This window comes from Ipomoea nil, unplaced genomic scaffold (assembly GCF_001879475.1).
Source record: "Ipomoea nil cultivar Tokyo-kokei standard unplaced genomic scaffold, Asagao_1.1 scaffold1043, whole genome shotgun sequence".
NCBI lineage: Eukaryota > Viridiplantae > Streptophyta > Magnoliopsida > Solanales > Convolvulaceae > Ipomoea > Ipomoea nil.
The window spans coordinates 10,856,995-10,882,493 of NW_017617471.1; the positions used below are offsets into that span (position 1 = coordinate 10,856,995).

The 25,499-nt window shown below is 31.7% G+C and overlaps 1 protein-coding gene across 1 annotated transcript; it reads left to right on the plus strand.

Moving 5' to 3' along the window:
• Nucleotides 1–18,198: 18,198 nt before the first annotated feature.
• On the plus strand, nucleotides 18,199–24,336 carry LOC109182190 (protein BONZAI 3). Its single transcript, XM_019332288.1, has 15 exons — nucleotides 18,199–18,507; nucleotides 20,007–20,054; nucleotides 20,272–20,420; nucleotides 20,495–20,600; nucleotides 20,941–21,117; nucleotides 21,204–21,338; nucleotides 21,556–21,617; nucleotides 21,730–21,829; nucleotides 22,193–22,307; nucleotides 22,402–22,478; nucleotides 22,596–22,733; nucleotides 23,340–23,504; nucleotides 23,594–23,707; nucleotides 23,794–23,890; nucleotides 24,024–24,336. Exons 1-15 carry the CDS (start codon nucleotides 18,352–18,354, stop codon nucleotides 24,161–24,163), a joined length of 1,779 nt encoding a protein of 592 aa, XP_019187833.1. The 5' UTR covers nucleotides 18,199–18,351; the 3' UTR covers nucleotides 24,164–24,336.
• The last annotated feature ends 1,163 nt before the right edge of the window (nucleotides 24,337–25,499 follow it).

Genomic DNA, 25,499 nt, shown 5'->3' on the forward strand with positions numbered 1-25,499 from the left:
CCAAAATTCCGTGAACCAAACGCCCCCTAAGACTAATCTAGCAAAGTTGTTATCACCTAAGTAATTTTAAAAAAAAAAAAAAATTGTGACTACATTCAACTCCTAATTGAAGCAGCTAGAACATGCATCTATGTCAACAGACGTTGATTTGGTTTTATTAATTAATTTGAATTATATAATTAAGGTTTCTTACGTTGTTCCTACGTCATGATAATTAACTACAAGAAGACACTGTTGATTTTTATTTTTATTTTTCCTACTCGTATACCGTATATATCCGCTCCCGCGCGAGGTGGAAATTAAGTATTAGAGCATTAAATTGTTAGAAGAATATATATGGTGGCCAGGCCACGAATTTAATTTCGACGGTTTCGATCTGTTGAAGAATAATATTATTATGTTGATTAATCATTTTTATGGAGTACATAGATGAGAGAACGACTAATCATATGCATATCCAGCATATTTTGGGGGTAATTTATTGGTAAATTATATTATGCTTCTTTTTAAATAAATATTAGGCATTGTACGTCTTGAAAGATTAAATCTAACATCTTATTATCAAAATATAATATTAATTGGTGTGACGGACTAACTAAATAAAGTTGTATTTTGCTATTAACTATAAATTTTAGCGTAGTGATAAACACGTACTTAATCTTGAAAATGAGTAATCATGTATAGTGATAAGCACAATCGTTATGTTGTGCATCCGTATGCACCATGCATGGTGCATACGGATGCCAAAACGACGTCGTTTTATTAAAAAACGCGCGTCTCCCCTTTAAAAAAAAATTCAGGTTCGATTCCCAGCAACAACATTATATTGTTCATTCATTCTGGAATTTTAGTTCATAGATTATGGAATTATAGTTCATTGATTATGGAATTATAGTTCATCGATTATGGAATTGTAGTTCATCGATTCTGAAATTTTAGTTTATAGATTATGGAATTTTAGTTCATTCATTCTGGAATTTTTAGTTCATAGATTAGATTATGGAATTATAGTTCATTGATTATGAAATTATAGTTCATCGATTATGGAATTATAGTTCATCGATTATGGAATTTTAGTTCATATGTTGTTGCTGGGAATCGAACCTGATTTTTTTTTTAAAGGGGAGACGCGCGTTTTATTAAAACGACGTCGTTTTTGCATCCGTATGCACCATGCATGATGCATACGGATGCACAGCATAATTTGCCGTGATAAGCGTTTGATTTTAATAGAAAATTTTGCAATACTAGATGGCTAGAAGAAATACAAATTACTATAAAATAGAAGGGCAATGAATTTTTGTGAGCAATGCAATTAAAAGTATTATTTTATCTATAAAATACTAACAGTCATTTTTTTTTTGGGGGGAATAAAAAAGACATGGTAAACTCATAGGAGCAAAAAGCAATAAGCTCCATTTTTAGTGTGCGTTTTGCTCACCAGTCGCACAGAGTTGCGCGTGTTGCACACACTGGCTGAGTTTCTTTTTTTTTTTTTTTTTCTCCGTTTCCCTCTTCCCTTTCTTTCCTTGTTGGCGGTTAAAAAACTTGCACAAAAACTATACTATTGGCCTTAGGATTTTGCAATTAAGGTGATGTTTGTTAAATAATCCTTTATGCGCTATAACTTAAATGCGGAAGCACAATTAACAATGATCGCATGTAAATCAAATCAATAAACTAAACAATGTTCATGATTATAGACTTTTAATTAAATAGGGAAGATAGGACTTACTTGGTTCCATTGAAGATGTAATCTCTAAATTGAATGAATCAAGAATATAATGCTTTACCTAGGGGTGGAAATGGGCCAGGCCAAGCCAGGCTTTTAAAAATTAGGCCTGGGCCTGTTAGGAAAAGGTAAAGCCTAGGCCTGGGCCTGGGCCTGTATGTATGCTTTTTTCTAGGCTCAAGCCTGAGCCTGCAGTAGGCCTGGCCTGGCCTGAAGCCTTTTTAAAAGCCTATTTAGTAAATAGGCTTTTAAAAAGGCTTCAAAGTAGGTTCTAAATAAGCTTTGAGAATATTTAAATAGGCTCAAAGCCTATTTAAAGCCTACATTTTAAATACTGTAAAACATAATAATATTATTAAATTACAATCAATAAATAATCATAAACTATAAAACCAAGTTCATATTTTATAATAAAATGTCCAACAACACAAGTTTAATAAGTAGGAGTTCATAATACAAAAATCATACAAGTTTGATAACTTCAAGTCTACAAGTCCAATGTCCATAGACCATAATACAAAAGTTCATCACAAATTCACAAGTTTAACAACAACAGAAATCATAAGTCCATAATACAAACATGAAACATTAAACATAATAACAACAATAGTATTCACACATAAAATTAAGTCATGGTTTCAACATAATCTCCTCTTGTCCAGAATTCTCCTACAGAATATTAAAGTTCAACAGAATTCAAGAAGTTCAAGTGCTCATAATTCATAAATCATAAACCATAAATATTAAAGTAACAAGTAGTAATATAAAATAATATAAAATATTAAAGTAATAAGTAGATTCTTACCTTTTGTTTTTTCTTCAGCCCATCTAAATATTATAATTTATAACTAATCAATTTATACTAAACTAAAACAGCAATCAGTTTATTACTAAACTAAACTAAAACAACAGATTAATTACTAAACTAAACTAAAGATTTATTACTAAACTAAAACAACACAGTTTATTACTAAACTAAACTAAAACAAAAGATTATAATTTATTAGCACTAGCAGTATAAATAAACTAAAGATTAAAATAAACTACAGTATATTAAACACTAACTTCACTAGCAGATTAACTATACAGTATATAGCAGATTTGCAGATTAGCAGACGAATGACAGTATATAATAGGTATAAAATGTAATATATAATAATTAAATATTAAATATATATTATATATATATATTATATATAAACAAGCCAGGCCTGCAGGCTCGTAGGCCAGGCTTTTATATATAGGCCTGAGCCTATTTACCTAAATAGGCTTTTAAATAGGCCCAAGCCTGACCTTTTTATTAAACAGGCCAAGCCAAGCCAGGCCCTAAATAGGCCAGGCCATAGGCCCCTGTGTAGGGGCCTGGCCCATTTCCACCCCTAGCTTTACCTCTCTGATCCGTATACCTTATTCACCTCCTGATGATATGGAGACTAGAAAACTTAGAGATTTTAAACTGTTTTAATCCCTAGAGTTTTCCTGGGTATTTATAGATGTGGTGAGAAACCCTCTTTCAAGAGGAATGGGGAACCTCCTTTAGGAATAGAAATCCCTTTAGGAATGTGACCTCCTTTAGGAATAGAAATCCCTTTAGGATTGTGAAACCCATAACCTATCCATTATACATCTTTTAACCCTTATAAACTTAAATTTTTAACAGAATGAGAGGGAGGGAATTTCACCCAGTAATTCTGCCTTTACACATCACTGATCATCAACGTTAGTACCTTATGGAATTACAGCCTTTATTATATAAATCATTGTTAGGAAATAATTATTTCTAACAGTCTCCCACTGATTCATATGAGCATGACACCTTAATTATATGAATCAACGTTAGGAATAAATTATTTCTAACAATCTCCCACTTGATTCATATATGCGTGACTTTACAATTTTCAATCCTTAATTTGAGCTCACTTAATATGAAAATGTAAAAGTCACCACCTTATCGAACTTTATTAACCGAATCATGGCAGTTACAGGCCTGACATAGCGTCCCGCTCCCTTCTATGTATCACAGTTAATAAGAATTCGAACCATAATAATAAGGTAAAATCCGAAAGTACCTTATTCCTTATGTCTTAAACAAGACCATTGTTATCACTTCTGAATTATGCATAAATAAGTGATCAACATCAACCATAACAAAATCAAAACCTGAATAAATATCTAAGAGTATCATCAACCTGATGTGCTATCAAACATAAATCCATACATGTATGGCAGAGTTAACCGTTATACAAGGACTTTACCAGTATGCCCATCCTTCCAACATGGCCAATGAAGGTCGTGGGCGCCAATCCCTTAGTCAACGGATCCGTGATCATAAGATCGGTGCCAATATGCACTATTGATACTCTTTTGATTTTGTACCTTCTCCTTAACAGACAGAAATTTCAAATCCATGTGCTTGGCACCACTAGTATATCTGTCGTTCTTTGAGAAGAACATAGCTGTTGTATTATCATAATGAATCCTCAATGAAATTACGCAGCCATGATTATTGAATTGTAGCCTCAAAGCATGCTACAAATTCTGCCTTTATAGTGGAAGTAGCAATGACAGGCTCCTTCACACTCATCCAAGATATTGCTCCATGAGCAAGTGGAAAAAATATATTCGAATGTGGATTTTCTGATATCCAAACATCCGGCATAGTCTGAATCCGAATAACCTATAACCTCCAGGTTATTCGTTCCTTTTATAGGTGAGCATGTGGTCCTTAGTGCCTTGTAAGTATCACATGACCCTCTTTGCAGATTTCCAGTTTATATCTTTCTAAAACTTTGTTAATGTGAGTCTTCTAGGACGAACCTAAAATCCCATGTGATCTATTACGGAATATTTCTTATCCAATCACATATGAAGTCTCACCCATATCTTTCATCTCAAAGTTCTTAGAAAGATATTCTTTAACATCACGCAACATCCCTTTATTATTAGCAGCAAGAAGAATGTCGTCAACATGTAATACTAGGATTACAAACTTGCTTCCATTAAACCTTTATGTAGATACACCGATCAACAGTGATCTCTACAAAATCAAATGACAATTTCAAGTACCATTGTCTAGAAGCATGTTTTAATAGATCGACATCTTCAATCTACATACCAGATTTTCCTTTCCTGTGGCCATGAAGCCTTGCGGCTAATCCATGTACACTTCCTCTTTTAATTTACCATTCAGAGAGGCAATTTTAACAACCATTTGGTGGAGCTCAAGAACAGAATGAGCGACCAAAACCAAAATAATTCTCAAGGAGAATTATTATCCTGCATGGCTTGGTTAAATGAGACTGGATAATTATCAATGCTCAAGTCACTTTCAGGCTCAAGTGCATAAACAATATAGTCATCAGGAATGACTGATCTTTTCTATCTAGTAGATCTCCTTAATGCCACTTCCTGATGAGATTTCACTTGATCATCATCATCTTGAGTTTCAACATCATCTTCATTTACAATAGCTTCCTCATGTGGAATTTGAGCATCTAGTTGCTGTTGTTCCAAAGTATTTCCATAAGGCTACACTGCACTGCAGCAATAGGAACAACAACATGAAAAAAAGGATCACTTGATGAATCTGTAACCATCAATGACTCCTTAATCTCAACATTACGAGCTCCCACACTCCCACTGACTTCGCCATTTTAAATGAAGCGAGCATCACCAGACTCAACAATCCTTGTACTTATGATTATGACAATAAACATGTACCCTTTAGACCTTTCTGGATATCCAATGAAATAACCACTAATGGTTCTGGATTCCAATTTATTTTCATGTGGATTATATATCCTCACTCCAGCTTGACAGCCCCAAATGTGAAGATGCCTCAAACTAGGTTTCCTTCTTGTCCACAGTTCATAAGGTGTTTTAAAAAACAACCTTACTAGGAACCCTATTGAGTAAATATGATGTTGTCTTTAATGCATATATCCACAATGAAACAGGCAATGTACAGTTATTTACCGTACTCCTAACCATTTCCCTTAGAGTACGATTTCACCTTTCTTCCACACCATTTTGATGTGGTGTGCCTAGCATTGTGTATAATGCACAAATGCCCTTGGATTCGAGAAATTTCTTTAAATGGGTCGAGAATTTGTCCAACTTTTGATGTTTTCCCATAATACTCATCACCTTTATATGATCTAGTTGTATTTAGCTTTCTATTTAACTGACTCTCAACTTCAAATATGAATGTCTCTGGGACATCCACAGACTGAGATCTTTCACGCAGTAAATAGATGTAACAGTACCCAGAATGATCATCAATAAACGTAATAAATTATTCATCACCGCTCCAAGACGGATCATCAAAAGAGACCACAGATATCTGTATGTATTAAATCAAGTAATCATGAGCTTCTTGTGGCTGAGTGTACTGATACATGTCTGACTTGCTTTACCTTTATGCAATCGACACATGCATCATTCCAGTCATTAAAATCCAATTGAGACAAAATTCCAACTTTAATAAGTCTTAATATCCTTTATTTGGATATATGACAAAGCCTTTTATGCCACAAGTCAGCTGAAGATTCTTTTTGGCGCACTCCTTTTAACACAAACATCACATTAAACAAGGAATTAACAAAGTCATCATTAAGATTGAAACAGTATAGTGTATCAACAAAACACCAGAACCATAAAGGTTTTTGTTGATACAAACATTTGTTTCCAATCTTGAAGTAAAAACTCAATGTTTCTAACCTAGCTGTTGAAACAAGATTTCTAGAACAATTTGGAACATACAGACAATTCTCAAGATCAAGGCAAAAACCTGTATCCAGCTTAATTCTGTAAGTTCCAATACCTTCAATTCTAGCTTTCATCATGTTTCCCATGAAAAACACTTTTCATTTTCCATGTGAGGTTAAAACATCAAAAAATCTTCCTTAATGTTATAAACATGTGTTGTAGCACCAGTGTCTAACCACCAAGTATTAGAATGAACCTTAACAAGATTGGATTCAAAGCATACTGAAACTGAATGTATACTTTTATTTCCATCCAAGCTTTCCTCTTCAGCATTCAGCCTTCTTGTGCCCAGGTTTGTTACGGAAATAGCATTACCTTGCACCTTCATAGGATGCTTGACCTTCTTTACTACATTTAGACTTGCTGCTATTATCACTGACATTAAACTGTCACCATTATAGCGTGATATTATAGTGTTTACTGCGAACATTTATCTCACATATCAATTGCTTTGAGTAACAAACCTTTATTCAGACTATAATTTATAGACCTTAAGTTTGCATTTAAATCCGCCTTTGGGTCAAATTTAAATACAATGTCAATTTACCGACATGCATCATTCACACATACTTGAATGAGACTATTCATCAAGTTTCAATTTAATATATAGGTCATCTTTGGACATGCACTACATATTAACAAAACAGGAATCATAATCTCCTAAATTGTCATTAATCACATGTCTGATCTACCTTTAGGCAACCGCTAGAACCATGTGTTAATGATCACAAATGTTTATCTATCCTTTAGTGTCATTCAATGATGCAAAAAACCTGTGTACGATAAACATTTGTAAACATAAATAATTATTTAGCTATTTCCTTGAGTGGGCCACTTTGGTGACTAACGCACTCGCCTTATGCTAATAATTTATTTATGTGAATAAACCTTAATTTATGTTGTAACATAAACATAAATGATTATTTAGATATTACCATGAGTGGGCCGCTTTGGCGACTAACACACTCGCCTTATGCTAATAACTCATTTATGTAAGTAAACCTTAATTTATATATATGTTGTAAACATAAACATAAATGATTATTAGCTATTACCTTGAGTGGGCCGCTTTGGCGACTAACGCACTCGCTTTATGCTAATAATTCATTTATAAACATATATATAAACCAATAGTGGATAAAACCTCCAACCATAATTGATCCCAAATGAGCCTATAATTTAAAGCAAGTCCTTAATGCCTTAAATAAACCAAACAGCTCAAATATAAACCCAAATTAAATGAGTCTAGAATTTAAAGCAAATCCATAATACTTTAAATAACCCAAATAGACTCAAATATAAACACAAATTAAATGAGCCTAAAATTTAAAGTGACGCCATAATCTACTATACTAATAAGAGCCCAAGAGAGTTAGACCTATAATGGGTAGAAAAAATGGCGGTCACATATTTTAATCAAATGAATGGCTCAGATTGATTAAAAGATTGATCAGATTTAAATTTTACACTAAAATTTCCTAAAATACCCACACACCGTTACTAATTCCGTTAAAATTTTAAGAATTGCCGTTAGTTCACCGTTAACTTATTCATTGATTTTAATAAAAAAAAAGTCTTAGGTTCGAACCTCATCCCAATCAAAGTTGGCATAATTAGTACTTTATTTTACTCTTATTAAATTATATAAATAATAATTTAGTAGTTACAACAAAAAATAATACATATGCATTTCTTTAATTTAGAATTATGTGTCCACAATGTCTTTATTCAAAAAAAAAAAATATTCATTATCAATAAATTAAATAAGATAAATAATTTTATTAGTTATATTGTCTTTATTTTTCTTCAATATAAAAAATTCTTTATATTCAAATTTATTAATTGATTATATTCGCTACATTGTCCTTACAATGTCTTTATTCAGTGAAAAACAAATTATTAATTATCAATAAATTAATTAAAATAAATATTTTCATTAGTTATATTGTCTTTATTTTTCTCAAATGTAAAAATTTTTACATTCAAATTCATCAATTGATTATATTCACTACATTATCTATTATCTTTTTTGTGCACTATTTTTCTAATTAAATATCAAAGTTATAACATAAAATAATGCTATATATTTATTTACCAAGTATTTTATTAATACCATGAAAAAATTTAAAAAAATATAATTAATAAAGCCAACCATATTAACTACTTGAGAGATTTTGTGACAAAGAGAGTATTCAAATCACACAACAAATTGAAGTGAGAACTACCTCGCAATGTCCTTGTTTGACAATTAGCAGTTAGCGGTTAGCGTTAGCGGATTTGACCTTATTTAATTATTAACATTGGGTAGAAAAAATGACCGCCAAATTATTAAATCAAATGAATGGTTCATATTGTTCAGGTTTTAATTTTTTTCTTTTAAGATTTTCTAATTTATCCTTAATTATATGATTATCCATTTAACTTTTCCGTTAATTCACCGTTAGTCCAATTCTAATATTAAAGTCTAATATAGAATTATAACTACACCATTAATCTAATTCTAATAAAAAAGTCTTAATAGAACTTAACCACAAATCCTAATGTCGGAATCTCCTCAAACAATATTAGTATATATTTAATATTTTATGTCCTAATTTTTATTTGTTCTCCCTTATGCATGTCCCGTATTTGATTTCAACCATATCTATACAATTATTTTATTGACAATTATAATCAATATTGAATATATTATCTTGCATTTGTAAACTTAGAATTACCTATTTAACCCGCACGGGCTTAGCTCAATGGTTTAGTAGGTAGTATTTGGGAGAAGAGACCAAGGTTTGAACCTCGGCGGCGGCAATGCGGGAATTATGTTCAAAGTGGGCTGATTCCTTGTGCGTATCAGCATTTGGCCCTGTCTGTTGAACGATTGAGTCACCGTGATTTACAACTTCCCACAATACTCTGTCGGGTCGGAGTGTGAGGGGGCCTTGGGGTTGGGGACTCAACCACTCTGTCGGGTCGGAGTGTGAGGGGGCCTTGGGGTTGGGGACTCAACCTTTGGGAGAAGAATTACCTATTTAAATACGCAAATTCAACCTTCAATTATCTATGCATGAACAATTTCAATATAATCTTGCCTTAATATACTTTAAAGTACTTATTTAAAAAAAAAGCATTGGGCATTATCCCAATCGCGCAATGCGCGTTAAAAAACTAGTACTTTAAATAAACCCAAATAGACTCAATTTAATTGTCCAAACAAAATAAACCTTAATTTATATGTCGTTCTCTTATAACATATAATACATGATTAAAACTGACAAACCATATACTATATAAATCATGTAATAACAAGTAATATGGAGAACCATATTAATCTGAATAAGGTCCAGTACGTACATAGACAACCATATATGTTGAACAAAATATATGCAAATCAATTTATGCATATAAGCAGTACGATATAGCCATAACACATAATATATATATATATATATATATATATATATATATATATATATATCAAATACAGTTGACATATATGTTTAACATGGACAGTGCTTTGATTCCATAACAAACCACAAAGCATGCGGTAAGTAATAAAACATTAGGTGCCAGCATAGGTGGTTTAATGCATCGCCTAAATTAGTACTTAGATTTTCAATTGGGTGTTCTACCCACAATATCTTTTCCTAGAAAGTCAGATCAGAAGTAGGAGAATTCATAGATCCAGCGGTGATGCCGAAACCTCATCCCTTGGTTCCAATTCGATGTTCTCAGCAACGAACATAAAACATACCAACGGTGGCAATCGACAAACCCACCATCAAATAAACTTTATAATTAAAAATCCCCAAATATCATGAACCCTAATTTTAGTGATTAATCAATTTACAAGAAGGCTCTGATACCAAATGTTAAATAATCCTTTATGCGCTATAACTTAAATGCGGAAGCACAATTAACAATGATCGCATGTATCTCAACATTACCAGCTCCTACACTCCCACTGACTTCGCCATTTTAAATGAAGCAAGCATCACCAGACTCAACAATCCTTGTACTTATGATTAGGACAATAAACATGTACCCTTTAGACCTTTCCGGATATCCAATGAAATAACCACTAATGGTTCTGGATTCCAATTTATTTTCATGTGGATTATATATCCTCACTCCAGCTTGACAGCCCCAAATGTGAAGAACAGAATGAGCCACCAAAACCAAAATAATTCTCAAGGAGAATTATTATCCTGCATGGCTTGGTTAAATGAGACTGGATAATTATCAATGCTCAAGTCACTTTCATGCTCAAGTGCATAAACAATATAGTCATCAGGAATAGCTGATCTTTTCTATCTAGTAGATCTCCTTAATGCCACTCCCTGCTGAGATTTCACTTGATCATCATCTTGGCTTTCTAATTTGCTTTGTTATCTGATCTTTTTATAGATGTTTATGTTATAGAGTTTTTGTCAAATAATTTAGCCAATTCTTGTCAACTATCTCCCTTTTTTGACGAAAACAATTTTTGGTTTCTTTGGAGTTGTCATATTAACTCCCCCTTCAACAAGTGTATTCATGTTTAATGTTTTCCATGTTTGACCTTCGATGTCCTTGCATACTTTTAAATGGATAAAGCATATTTGAATATATAAAAAGTCTATCAACTATTTTAACTTGTCAATACAAGCCACTGTCTATCAAACATTCAAATGTCAACTAGCTTACACATTTCATATATATCATCTTAGTTTGACTGACAAAATTGACCTTTTGACCGCCACCTTGTCTTGTTTTTCTTTTGATCATTTGAACCCTTGTTTGACTAGCAAAACATACACTAAATATAGAAAGATAAGATATGTGTTTTGGTACCTGGTTATCAACCAGATTCATAATATGCTTATACACAATCTTCCTTCGACGCATACATGGAATAAAAACAAAACAGATAAAAACCATCAAATTACAGTTATATACCTGACTTAATTAGTAAAATTTATGACTAAAAAACGCTAATCGAAGTACCTACTAGAGCTAATACGATCTGTATGTAGTGTTGTGTGATCGAGAGTCCCTTCTATTGAAATTTTCAGATCAGCTTCCTATCTAAACATGCAGCAGTTCGAAATTATAGCTGGAGAAATGTGTAGTATAGAAAATAATTCTAGAGGATAAGAAATTAACTTAGCTAGACCGAGCAAAGTGAGATGCAAGACACAAAAGTGTAGATCTGGAAAATTATCCGTAAAGATGCACCGTAATAGGAAATAGAATGTATATATCTTCATATGTATGCATCTAATTAAGCTTGTGTTTCGAGTAAAATGGGTTGAACAAAGATGAATCTAGAACTTGAAACTGAGGAGTAGAATACAAGGTAAGAGCTTTCCAGAAACGATGCATCAAAGCGTTGGATCTTTATGTATATACAATCGTTATGCTATGGACCGTGTCCAGCATGCAATGCCGTTAGTGGCATTGTTATCTTCTACTTTGTTTTCTTTTTTAAAAAATTTCAGACCACTTCGTTATAGTAGTATATGTTCATAATTATATTACTATATGTTCGTAATTGTAAGTTCATAATGTCAGAGTTCTATGTTCATAATTGCATAACTGTACACTCATACTTCCATAACTGTACATTCATAATTCCGTAACTGTACATTCATAATTCAATAACTGTAACTTCATAATTTTCGAAGCTCTATGTTCACAATTTTAGAGCTCTATGTTTATAATTTTATCACTATATGTTTATAATTGTAAGTTCATAATGTCAGAGCTCTGTGTTCATAATTTTATAACTTACATTCATAATTCCATAATTGTACATTTATAATTTCATAATTGTACATTCATAATGGCACAAAAGAATAACGTCGTTAACGGCGAGACAAAATCAATTTTTTTTTTAACTGGAATGACGCGTTTCCCTGAAAACGACGTTGTTTTAGACTCGTGTCCACAAGGTCCCGGGCATAATTTGCCATGTACATAAGGATGGGCCAGGTAAATAATTTGGGCTTAGCATTTTGTGATTAAAAATTTGATTCATATGTATATAAATGGGCTTAGCTTTTGGATAATTTATGTGCAGAACAATATTCATAAATAAATAATTATATATATATATATATATATATATATATATATATATATATATATATATGGTGAACACGGTGGGAGTGATATATATATACATATTGAAAACCATGCATTAACAATGAAAGTTGGATCACATGTAATGTTATTGCGAAATATAGATCACTCATTAAGCTTATGTAATGGAACAAGTTTGATTATTATAAGATTGTCTGAGCATGTTATTGAGACCAAAATAATGACTGGTGACAACGTTGGGAGTACAATATTAATACCTAGCTAGAATGTTTATGACTCAATTAGATACAAAATGGCCTTTTAAATTCTAAAGGAGACAATTGCGATGCACGAATATTCGTTGGTTTTGCAATATCCATGCACGGATATTCGTTGGTTTTGCAATATTATCCTATAATAACCTATTACAATGTTATATGTATAGTTTATTATCATATATTCAATCAGTTTGTTTATTAAAATAACATTTTAAATTAAATTATAATTTGTAGACCATGCATTGCACGGGTACAATGCTAGTTGTATACTCAAAACGGATAATAGGTGAATGAAAAATTTATTCTCAAAATAGATTTATTTAAGTTGGGAAATGAAGATGGAAAGACTTGTAAAAACAAGCACTTAGTCCCATATTAGATGAGCTGGTGGATTTTTAACAACTCCAACATCCACATCCACATCCACATCCACATCCACATCCACTTTTTAGAAAACCTATGCTCATCTTCTTCAAAAATTTATGTGTTCATATCACTGTTCTAGTTCGTCGGGTTTATTGTTTGAATGCTTAAATTATAAGTCGTCGTAGTTCGTTTTATCTTGAGAAATCTAGACTACAATGCTCCTAGCACCTTTGAATGTAACAAATAATAAGATTTTAATGAAAGAATGCATGTTTCGCTTGACTCGAACTAAACTTCACCTTTCGTTTTGCTTGGACTTGTATTTTTCTAGAAATAATCTTTTCGTAAGATTATTTCCCTACAAATTATTTTAAAGACAACCTTACATGACTTATATTTACCACTCATAAATTTGTCATTCCTTAATATGACAAGTTTTAATAGGTTACTATTTGAAAAAAAAAATGGATAAAAAGGAAAACAAACCTATTTAAAACTTGTCACATGGAATGACAAATTTGTAAGTGGTAGATGTAGGGGCTATTGTCATTTTTCTTATTAAATAACTTTAATACGGTGTATTATTTATAAAATATTTTTTTAAGTATTAATGGCTCTATTACAATGCATGTAATATCTATTCATATTTACTTTTTTCAACCTATTAAAGGACAAAGAGTTCATATTTGTTCATATTTACTTTGTCAACCTATTGAAGCACAAAGAGTCAATATCACCCCCACTAAGATTCGAATCCATAACATTTTATTTGTCTCATTAAAGTATCACTTCATGCTACTAGACCACAAACAGGGACGGAGCCAGGGGCAGAGGGCAGCTGCCCCCCCTCACCCCACCCCCACCCCATATATAGTCTTTATATGTATATATGTATATATAGTACAGGTTTTAGTATTAGTATAAAAAAGGGAAAATGACACTTTTTACCCCTGAGTTATATACTTAATTACTTATAGCACTTTTTTCCCCTCAATTATTTAGGTAAGCACATTAGCCCCCTCAATTATTTTAAAAGTGGTGCTTTTTCCCCCTGATATATTAAATTGACATTTATACCCTTAAAGTAAACATTTTATTTATTTTACTACTACAACAAATTATTGCGTATACGTAGGGATGACCACGGTTCGATTTGAATTGAACCGGATACTAAAGCAATCGAATTAATAGTTTACGGTTATAATTCAGATCTAGAACCCAATATTTAAATGTCAATTTATTAAAATTATGTATCAAAAAATTGAATCTTGAACCGTGAACCGGCGGTTCCGGATCTGATTCGTGGTTTTGAACCGTCTTTATTTTAAAATTTTATTTTTTATTTTAAAATAGTCTAAATTCAACAATAAATGTATTTTATTTTTTTTTGGAACATGAACCGTCCGTTCCGGTTCACGATTTTAATAAACTCTAAATATCGAATTTCGATTCTAAATTGTAATTGGAATATTTCGGTTTGGTTGCTATAGTGTTTGTTTAGTTTGAACCAAATTATGGTCATAATTTGTTGGAGAAAAAAATAAATTAAATATTTAGTTTAAGGGTAAATATGTCCATTTAACATTTCAGGGGGAAAAACAGCCACTTCAATAACTTAGGGGGAAAAAATGCTATAGGTATATAACTCAGGGGGAAAAAGTGCCATTTTCCCTATAAAAAAACTATAAAATGTTAACAAGAGTGAGTTAGATTAGGTGGTAGAGTACATATTTGGCAATAGTGAGGTCAAGAGTTTAAATTTTGACATTCATATAGTTTTACAATTCATTAATTATGTTTCATATTTTGTTATGAATATTTTTATAAAGTTTCGATGTGTTTTATTTTTCGTCCATATCCAACAATATTTACAATTATATTTCTTAAGTAATTTATTTATTTAATTTACCCCACCAAATTTCTAGCTCCGTCCCTGACTACAAAATCATTAACATTAAATATTTATTTAATCACGTACTATCGTGCAATATTTGACTTTAAAAAAAAAAAAATAATAATAATAATAATAATAATAAGATGAGACACTCCACATTCCACACAACTTTTCAAACACGACATCCAAATTAAGAATTATATTGTTACGCAGTGGACGGAAATGGCGAAGTCGTGCGATCCAAGTTTATAATTTGGTGCGTATTCAGAGAAAGTTTCTCGTGGATAAAGAGACGTATCCACTTCTCCCTTCTCTTTAAAAAAAAAAAAAAAAAAAAAAAGACTTGTCCACTTATGCATATGTGATATTCGAGTTATTATACCATGGACAATGATTTACTTTGGACTGCATAATACAATACAGTGTCTACCTTGTAAGGTAGTCTCGAGTCTATACGATAATTTGTGGTGATATTCTCTATCAACAATTCACCAAATAAATAAGGGTTCTTACAAACCTATGGTAATGTGGAAAAAAAACATTTAAAAAAAAAAAGCAGAATTTTTTCAAAGTGATGCATAATATGATCAAGGTTGTTTAAAATGACGTATAGTTTTATCTAAATTGTTCAAAAAGTCATGCTACATGTCCTATAAAAATCACTATCATGGTACTATTTTGTGATTTTTTTTTTTATATTTGATTATTATATGATTTTTTTATTATTAATTCATGGTGAGGTTATCCATTATCCAATTCACCAAAGTGAATGAAAAAAAAAATATTTTTATTTTTAAGATTGCCACATGGAGAGTAGAATTTATGTAGTAACTAATTGTGGATAGAGATGTCGATCGGACCAGCTCCTTCAATTTTAGACTCGCCCTATAAGACTATCAGACGTATCGATTCTGGCTAATCATTTTATTTTTGTTAGATTTAAAATTTGTGGCCCTAACTTTAAAATTTTGAGTTGTCCACCTTATCAGGTAGACTCAACTAAAACTTTTGATATTTTTAAATTAATATTTTAAACTTTTAATTCCAATAAACTAGTGGATTTACACTAATAAATATAAATTTGTACAATAATCAATCAATCTAAACATCCATTTTCAATTCCAACTGAAAATGATTAATATATTTGCGTTATAATATAACAAATTTTTATTTTTCATTATTTATTTTGATTAAAATATTTTATCTTGTAATAAATTTATTAAAATATTATTTACAAATTTAATTAAAAAATACTAAAGATAAACTTATATGTAAACTCCATGTGTATTTTGTTCCATATTACTTGTGAAAAAAAATAGCCTTAAGTGGTTCAGACTAGCGATTCCATATCACGATTAAAATTTTCAAATTTCAATGTAATTGTACTTGTATTTAAATTTTCAAAAAAAAAAAAAAGTACTTGTATTTAAAAAAATAATAATAAAATCAAACTAACATATTTAAATTCATTTTCAAAATACATGTGTTTTAAAACCACATTTTAAAATTAAAAAAAAATTAAATAGGTTAGTTCTTACAAAATTACAAGTACGAATATATTGAAATTTTAAAATTTTAATCATTATTATTAAATTTTTAAATCAATATAAATTTAAAAAACTAATTTAAGTTTATTTTAATTGATATAGAACCTTTCTTCTTCTTTTTTTTTTTCAAATATAAATAAAAATGTTTACAGCTCATTCTAAGATGGCCTTTAATTAAATTTCACAAAGCAATACCAAAGTACGTGGTTGTATATATATACTATATAGTAAGATGATAATATTTTAATGAGAGGGTTCAAAACTAGCTAGTTGACACATTAGATCATGTTGATGTGGTAGTAATGACGTCATGTCACGTCAATAATGCCAATGGTCAATTTTAATAGGAACATTAACAATGTCAATAGTCGCAATAGCTCATTAGTTAATAATACATTTATTTTCTTATTCTTCTTCTTCGTTTTAATTTATTAAGCATTTACCAATTTTAAAAGTAATTTAATATTTATTGTTTTATTTTAGTAATAAAATTGAATCAATTGCTAGTGAGTTTATTATGTAATGAATAGGTTATTACACATGTTATTGGGAAAAAAAGTTTGAAGGCTCAACATTGATATTTTGTTTTGGAAAAGGAATCAAATATGTTATTGAACTTTGTACTTTTGTGTAATTGAGTCATTAAATTTAAAAAGTGTGTAATTAGACCATCAAACAAGCAAAATGTGTGTAATTTATATAGTTTTTTAATTTTTTCCAGTAAAATCTGATTATATTGATTATATGGTATGTACTAAAAGTTGCTCTTTCAATTGTCATATTAGTTAGGAGTAAGATTGAAATGTTTTTAATTCAAATTACATTAAAAGAAATAAAAAAAAAAAAGTCTCAATTGCACATAATGTGCTTGTTTGATAACTCAATTACACCCCTTTTTCTAATTTAGTGATCCAATTACACAAAATAGATAATTTTAGTGACATATTTAACACATTTTCTTTCGTTTTCATGAACATTGGGAACAATTAATTATCACTTACATAGACCTTTTTTTTTTATTAGTTCATTAATCATAAGCTGAAACAGTTACAATAAAGATCGATAGAATGATAAGACATTCTTTACAGTCAGACATAGAAACAATTTTCCTAGCAATGCAAAAAGAAACTTGAATCGCAAACTGTGTTACAAGATTGAAGCTGAATTCATTAGAGGAACCTAAAGCTTCTTTGATGTTAATGATCTGGCTATCCAAGACTGACTCTGTTTGAGAAGTCTTGCATACCACATGAGTAACTATTGCAGCTATTCTATCCATAGACACTATAATATTTTAATTTAAGAATCACTATTATTGTGTAGGAATATATTAGTAATTATACTCAATATTTTTACGATTTTAAATGGAACCAAATAATATAATTAATATCCCAACAGAATATCCTTTTTGGGCCAGCTCCTGTGCCTCTCGGAGTGAACATTAATATAATTAATATTTTTAATAATTCATTTCACACCAACCAAATAATAGAATCAATACTAATTTCTTTCTATAAAATTTTAAATATTTTCTACGCGTTAGAGTTTTTCCTAAATTTGAGGGAAGAGTGCTTTCCTTTGAACAAATTCCGAAAGAGAGTTTTTTCCTAAATTATGAAACGAAATTTCTTAGAAATTGTGTAAGGAACAATACAAATTATAAATGGTGATGGGAGGCCATTCGAGCAAAAGAGAGAAAGAGAGAAAGAGAGAATGGGTAACTGTGTTTCTGATGTAAAAGGTGGGAAACAGGGTGTAGGCGGCGGTGGGGCCCAGGGTTTTGGCGGCGGCGGCGCTGAGGGGAAAAACGACGCAGTTGATTTTTACTTCCGCGCGCAGGGACAACGCCATCTCGCCTCCCAAATTCAGGTTTATTTTCTTCTCAATTACTACTAACTAAAGCTTCAGAACCCTCAAATTCAATCGCTCTACCTTGCAATCACTTCAATTTAAAATCTCAATTACTATTAAATTTATAACTTTATTGTTATCAAGTAACTAGGCTGGTTCTCCAATCAATTTAATTTTTATTATTTTTATTTCGGTTATCATTCTAAATTGTTTTTGAACTCTGAATTGAGGTTTAAGTTTTTTGGACTGAAAATATTTGATAAAGTGATCTTATAAAGAATCACCGTGTATTTAATATATATATATATATATATATATATATATATATATATATATAAATTATATACTTTTTTTTTTGTGTGTGTTCGTGAAAAAACAAAGGTGAACACTACCAGGTGTTGTCAAATCCATTATCCATAGTTGATATTATGTGTGATCTGTGCACTTTTCTACTAAAATTTTTATTGGTCTTTTTGAAATTTAATTGTAATTTATATTCGGATTCTGGTTTTTTGACTGATGTTATTTTTAATTAATTTTTTAAAATATTAAGATTAATATTAGTATATATAAAATTTGTATTTGTATATTTAGACATTATAATTATAATAAAATAATTATTAAATTCAAAAATTAAAATAAATAAACAAAAAGAAAAAGAGTTAGTTTCGCCCATGAATAACAAATCTCAAAAGGAAAATGGTTCAGATTTAAGAAATTCAAAAAGTGGGTCCATTTGGAATGATGAAACTAATGTCACATCTTATTTATTTTTTATTAAAAAAAGTGTAAATACACCCTCTCTAGATTTTATAGTCAAGTCAAGTCAACCTTTTGTACGTAGTCAACAATCCTTGTTTCAGCTTCTCATTTTTATTTTTTTTTGAAGCTTCTCATTTTTAAATATACTAATTTATATCATTGGCCTACAAAGCCTACACCCAGAAACTAACTTAAACAAATTGATGACACAAGTAAACTTTGGGTTCAATGAGATCTGGTCCTCAAATAACACTGAACTACGGATCTTGAGAACTAATTCTAATTGTTTATGTAATCAAGTGAAATTTTGTTAAATTGATGTCGTTGGGTGGAAGTCGGTAAATAGCGCACCAGGTGACTAGGAGATTATTGAGCTATAAAGGGTGCACCAGGTGACTAGGAGATTATTGAGCGGAAGTCTAAAGGCCAAATCGAGCAATTGTGTCGTGAAAATGTGACATATAAGGACCAGTTAAGCGCTTGATCCTGACAATGACATACATAACTAAAATTTTAGTTCAATGGGAATTTAGTCATGAAATAACATGGAATGGAGATCTTGAGAAATCTCCAAGCTGATTACTGAAACCATAATGTTATGCGGAATCCGTTTGAATCATTTTCGGGTTCTTGTGCTTTATTATGTTTTTTCCATGAGTAACTTGTCCATATATGCTTCTTGTTAAATTTTTTGTTTTGTTACAAAATCTTAATACTAACATGGCATTACAACGTATCTTGTTAACGAAATGCAGCTATCTCTATCAGCTTCGAAGCTTCTTGATTGTGACATCATGTCAAAGGTATCCTCACAAGATTTTGCATATAGAAAATGGCTTGCAATTCGAACCACATTTTACTCAAAATTGCTACATATTGAAAAAAGAAGAAGAAAATTTATGTTTCTATGTAATAACCTCACCATGAAGTTGTACATATTACTCTTTTATATATATGAATATGAATGTATGTGAATCCAACTTGAGACAATATTTTGGTGCTTCCATCTTTTAATTGCAGAGTGATCCCATGGCAGTAGTGTATGTAAAGAAAAGGGATGGAACCCTTTTAGAAGTTGGACGCACGGAAGTGATAATGAACAATTTGAATCCTACTTGGATTCAAAAAATCAATATTACATACCAGTTTGAGATTCCTCAACCATTGATGTAAGTGCTTTAATTTGTACTCATAATCCCTGCATCTCTCTCATTTTAGAAATGTCTATTCACTCTCTTTTCAGCTTTCATATCTATGACGTGGACTCGAAATACAATAATTTACCTGTGAAGGCACTGAAGTTGAAGGACCAAGATTTCCTTGGTGAAGCAAATTGTGCTCTCTCTGAGGTGTGTTATGTTGCTTGCTTAACAAAGGCAAATTGGAACTAAATTCCGGCATTATACTATTATTATCAATTATCATGAAGTTCTTGTTAAGTTGAGTCGTAGTGATGAGATTGATAGAAGGAATGAAACTATAAAGATTTATTAGCTATCTTGGATATCGAGACTACTTGTTATGACACATCTAGTTACTATTGTAGGCATTTCCTCCTTTGTATCATGGCGGGGTGGGGTGGGCCTGGCCATTGGTGGCCCGCCCTGCCAGCCTGTATTGACAGCTCTATTTGTATGGCATGAAGATATATCTTGCACTTTTGCTTATTTTCCCATTTGACTATTCCAGATTGTGACCAAACAAAATCAGCTGTTAACATTGAATCTTCGCAATAGATTTGTGCATGGCTCGAAGAACTTTGGTACACTTACAATCCATGCAGAAGAACTTGTTGTTTCGAAGAATGCTGTGGAGTTGACGCTAAGGTGTACAAATCTGGAAAACAAAGGCATATTCTCGAAAAGTGTATGTATAGGATATGATGGAGTTGAGTTTTGTGTTGCTCGTAACCTCGTTTAATTTTCTTGTTTTCTTCTGCTTCAATCTTCTAGGATCCTTTCTTGAGAATATCTAGGATTGTTGAAGCTGGAGTATCTGTTCCAATTTGTAAGACTGAAGTCGTGAAGAACAACGTAACTCCCATATGGAAGCCCTTGTGTCTATCCATCGAACAATATGTAAGCAAGGTATGTATATGTCATCTTCTTTCTTAGAAACTTCTTAATATTGTTTGCAACTTTGCATACATTTGTTACACTTTGATTCCAATTCCTATTTACTACCAAACAAAGAAACTTTTTCTACTTAAACCCATTACAATTATCAAGTATTTGATTCTAATTACGATTCTGATTCCAACATTTGAATCAAATGCTACCTTCATATTTCCTATGTTTGTTGTAGGATAACCCTCTAATCATTGAGTGTTTTGACTTCAAGAGCAGTGGTAATCATGTACTCGTCGGGTATGCACAGGATATATTTATATCCTTCATTCTTTCTCTTTATATTTAGCTTATTTAAAACATCTTACCCCTTGGATTTTAGTTTTAATGGAATGGTTTTTACATCATGCAGAAAATTACAGACGACAGTTGCAGAGCTTCAAAATCTTCATAATGCTAAAGCTGGAGCAAATTTTGTCAAACCACCTTCTGGGTTCCGGAATCAAGAAAAGGTTTTAGTTACATTTGTACTTTATGTATATGTTTTTTTTTTTGATACATTAAGTTTTCTGGCTTACGCTAAATTAATCTTAAGCCCCCAAAACCTCTGCCTAAGAGTCACTGGAGGAGGTAAATCGCAAGTTGCCCAAGCAATCTCCCAGTCAATCTTTGTCGTTGACTCTGCGCACAAGGGATTCATCTCCATACTTCCTGCTAACTTAGGGAGCCCAAGGGCCCGAACTCTAGTTTGGAGAGCCCTAGCTCCAAGATGTTGGTGGGAGTCAAACTTTTATGTTTTTCCGCTTTCTCCATGACTTGTAGAGTCTTTGCACCACATGCATGTACTATGTGACTCACCAGTATTTTCCGTTCAGCTTTTGAAGGCTCAACTCTTTGTGGAAGTATGCTTTGAGAAGCAACTCTATAGCTTTCTCGATTACATTTCTAGTGGATTTGAGCTTAACTTTATGGTTGCTGTTGATTTTACTGGTATCATCTTTCATATCTATTCTTTTTTATGTTTTATTGTTCTTTTGGTATTCTTCAAGAGTTCTTTGCTGATACATCTACTTTGCATGCCCAGCTTCAAATGGAAACCCTCAAAATCCCAGTTCTCTACATTATATTGATCCTCAAGGAAACTTAAATTCTTACCAGAAGGTAATAAGGGGAATGCCATCTTCTATAAGAAATTAAACTAAATGTTATCATTACGATGTATTGAGAACTCTCTTCGGTCCACAATATGAAATTGACTAAATACTGTACTTGCTTCAGGCTATAAAGGAGGTGGGAGAGGTTATACAATTCTATGATTATGATAGATGTTTTCCTGCTTGGGGCTTTGGAGGAATGACATATACTGGATCAGTATCTCATTGTTTCAACTTAAGTGGAAGTTCAAGTTCCTCCGAGGTTAGAAGTCTATATTGAATCTAAGAGAAAACTCAACTATTTTGTTTTTCTTCGCGCAGATCATTATATAGTTTGTTTGTGCATGTTTTTGTGTTATGATTTGGTTTTATATTACTTCAGCTACTAGCAATTGTTATACGACGAATCAAGGTTTACCTTGCATTGTGGACGCTGGTCCAAAATGACATTTAGATTATGTGTTTACTGTTAACATATTATGAACTTTCTGTTAATAAATTATGTGCTTACTACAATTAACATATCTATAGGTATATAATCTGTTAACCAAGGTTGAAAAAATCGCTAGGCGCCTGGAGGACCGCCTAGCGCCCAGACGCCGATAATCGGTGCCTGGGCGCGATTTTTGCAACACTGTTGTTAACTGCATGCACAGGATCTGAATGTGATTTTGGACCAGGGTCTGCAATGCAAGGTCGACTTGAATTGTGGACCATGGTCCATGGTATAATTTGCGAGCTAGGTTTGAATTCGTAGTTGTTTTGAACACTCTTGGTCTTGTTGGAGACAGCAACTTAACCTTTGGGCTATTGTTGAATACAACAATGTCATGTATTATTAAGGTTTGACACAAATGCTCTTTCACAGGTTCAAGGGGTGGGAGGGATTATGAATGCATATTCAAGTGCTTTGCACAATGTAAGTCTTTCAGGACCCACTTTGTTCAGCCATGTTATTAACAATGCTGCAAAGATTGCTGCCAAGTCCCTCAAAGACAACCACAACAAATACTTTGTCTTGCTGATTATCACGGTATATATGCAGTGGGAAAAATAGGATTTAATTTGCTCGATCTCGTACATTTAGTGCCTATATGTAACGTTATTTTGCCTTGGCTGTAGGATGGAGTTCTTACTGATCTTCAAGAAACGAAAGACGCAATTGTAATGGCATCTGATCTGCCACTTTCGATTCTTATCATTGGAGTTGGCAATGCAGATTTTACACAAATGGAGGTACATACACAGTCTGTTTACACACTTTCTCGTTTTAGAAAAACGAAGGTGGATCCAATGATAAAATCGTGTTTTTCATGGGATAGATCCTCGACGCTGATAATGGACGACTACTAGAGAGCTCCACCGGAAGGGTAGCTACACGAGACATTGTGCAGTTTGTTCCCATGCGTGAAGTGCTTGGTAAGTCCATACGTGTGTGTCCTCTCTTCTGCAGCGCTCCTATATATGAACACATGCAAAAAAAAAAAAAAAAAAAAAAAAAAAAAAAAAAAACCGAGAATTTTTATGCCGTTATATAATTGTATGTATGCAGGTGGACAAATTGAAGTAGTGCAAGCTATGTTGGAAGAGTTACCATGGCAGTTCCTAAGCTACATGCGAAGTAGAAACATCAAACCCCTTCTGAACGTCGAGGCAATCCCACCTTCTACTGCTCCAACTCAACCATGCTAGCTAGGTTTCCGTTGCTACAAAGTCGAATGGAGTTAGTTGCTTAAATATGTACATGCTAAGTTAGAGTTAGCAGGAAAATATAATGTCAAACGAACAACTCTTCCCGGGCACATATATAATGTTCGTATTGCACCAAATGTACTATTCTGTTTATAATCATTCTTTACAAAAAACTAAGAAAGATCTCTCTGGACAGTGAATGAATGTACATTAGTGATGTCTATGGCTATCCTTCTCCCTTGATGAATATGAGGAACTGTGATAGTTACAATCTTTGCATAAAATTAACATTGTTAAGAAAATTTTGGTGGCATGTTTACTTAGGATTGAGGAAATATACCTCAAGAGTTTTGGCTATTTCCAGATGTGCTGTTTTTATATCAGTTTAGTAAACATATGGTATGAGTGAAAAGCTTCAAGAGCTAATCAGAATGTTACCCATGACTTTGATTTTTCCTTCTTCTCCCCTCTCTCTTTTGCTAATCCTTTTCTTAGGTCCCTGGCCTTTTCCCCACCAACTTTGCACATATGCTCAGTTGTTGAATTTTGGTTAAACATGGTAATTAGAATGGTAATTGAAATCGAATACTCGGTAATTGTAATAAATAGGAATTAGAATCAAAATAAATAATTAATTAATTAATTAAAATAAAAATAAATAAATATATAAAAGTATATAAGACATATATATATACACATATATGTGTATATATATTAAAATTCCATAATCAATGCATGTGCAACAACCTTTTTATTTATTTATTTTTATTTTTTTCTACCTTATTTTTTATTTCATTGTTTAAAGGGGAAATCAACATTTTGATCTCTCAATTGGCAATGTAGTCCTTAGTTTTCAATTTCAACCAGATTCTCGAATTATTTTAAAATTTTGTTAATTAAACACTTTTAGGGATCAAATTGACGAAATTTTAAAATGTGAAAATCACTATAAAGATTTAAAATTTTATCTAAACTCTTTCAGGGACCAAATTGACGAAATTTTAAAAATGTGAAAATCACCATATTAGTCCTTGAAAAGATTTAATTGACAAAATTTTAAACAATTCAAAGATCAAATTGGGAATTGAAATGGTAATTAACTCTTGTTTAAAAGTAAAGAATAGTACTACTAAGAGTCAATAATACCCTTACTAGAGGGCGAACTCATGACCTCCCATTGAAAGAGTCACTTCATTAACACTAAATCATAAGATCATTGGCATAATAGGTTTTGTGATTATTAAAAGGTTTTATTCTAATAGTAGGATAACAAAAATAAATAAACAAACAAACATAGTAATCGACATCAAACCCATAGTAAGGTGCAAAAGTCCCA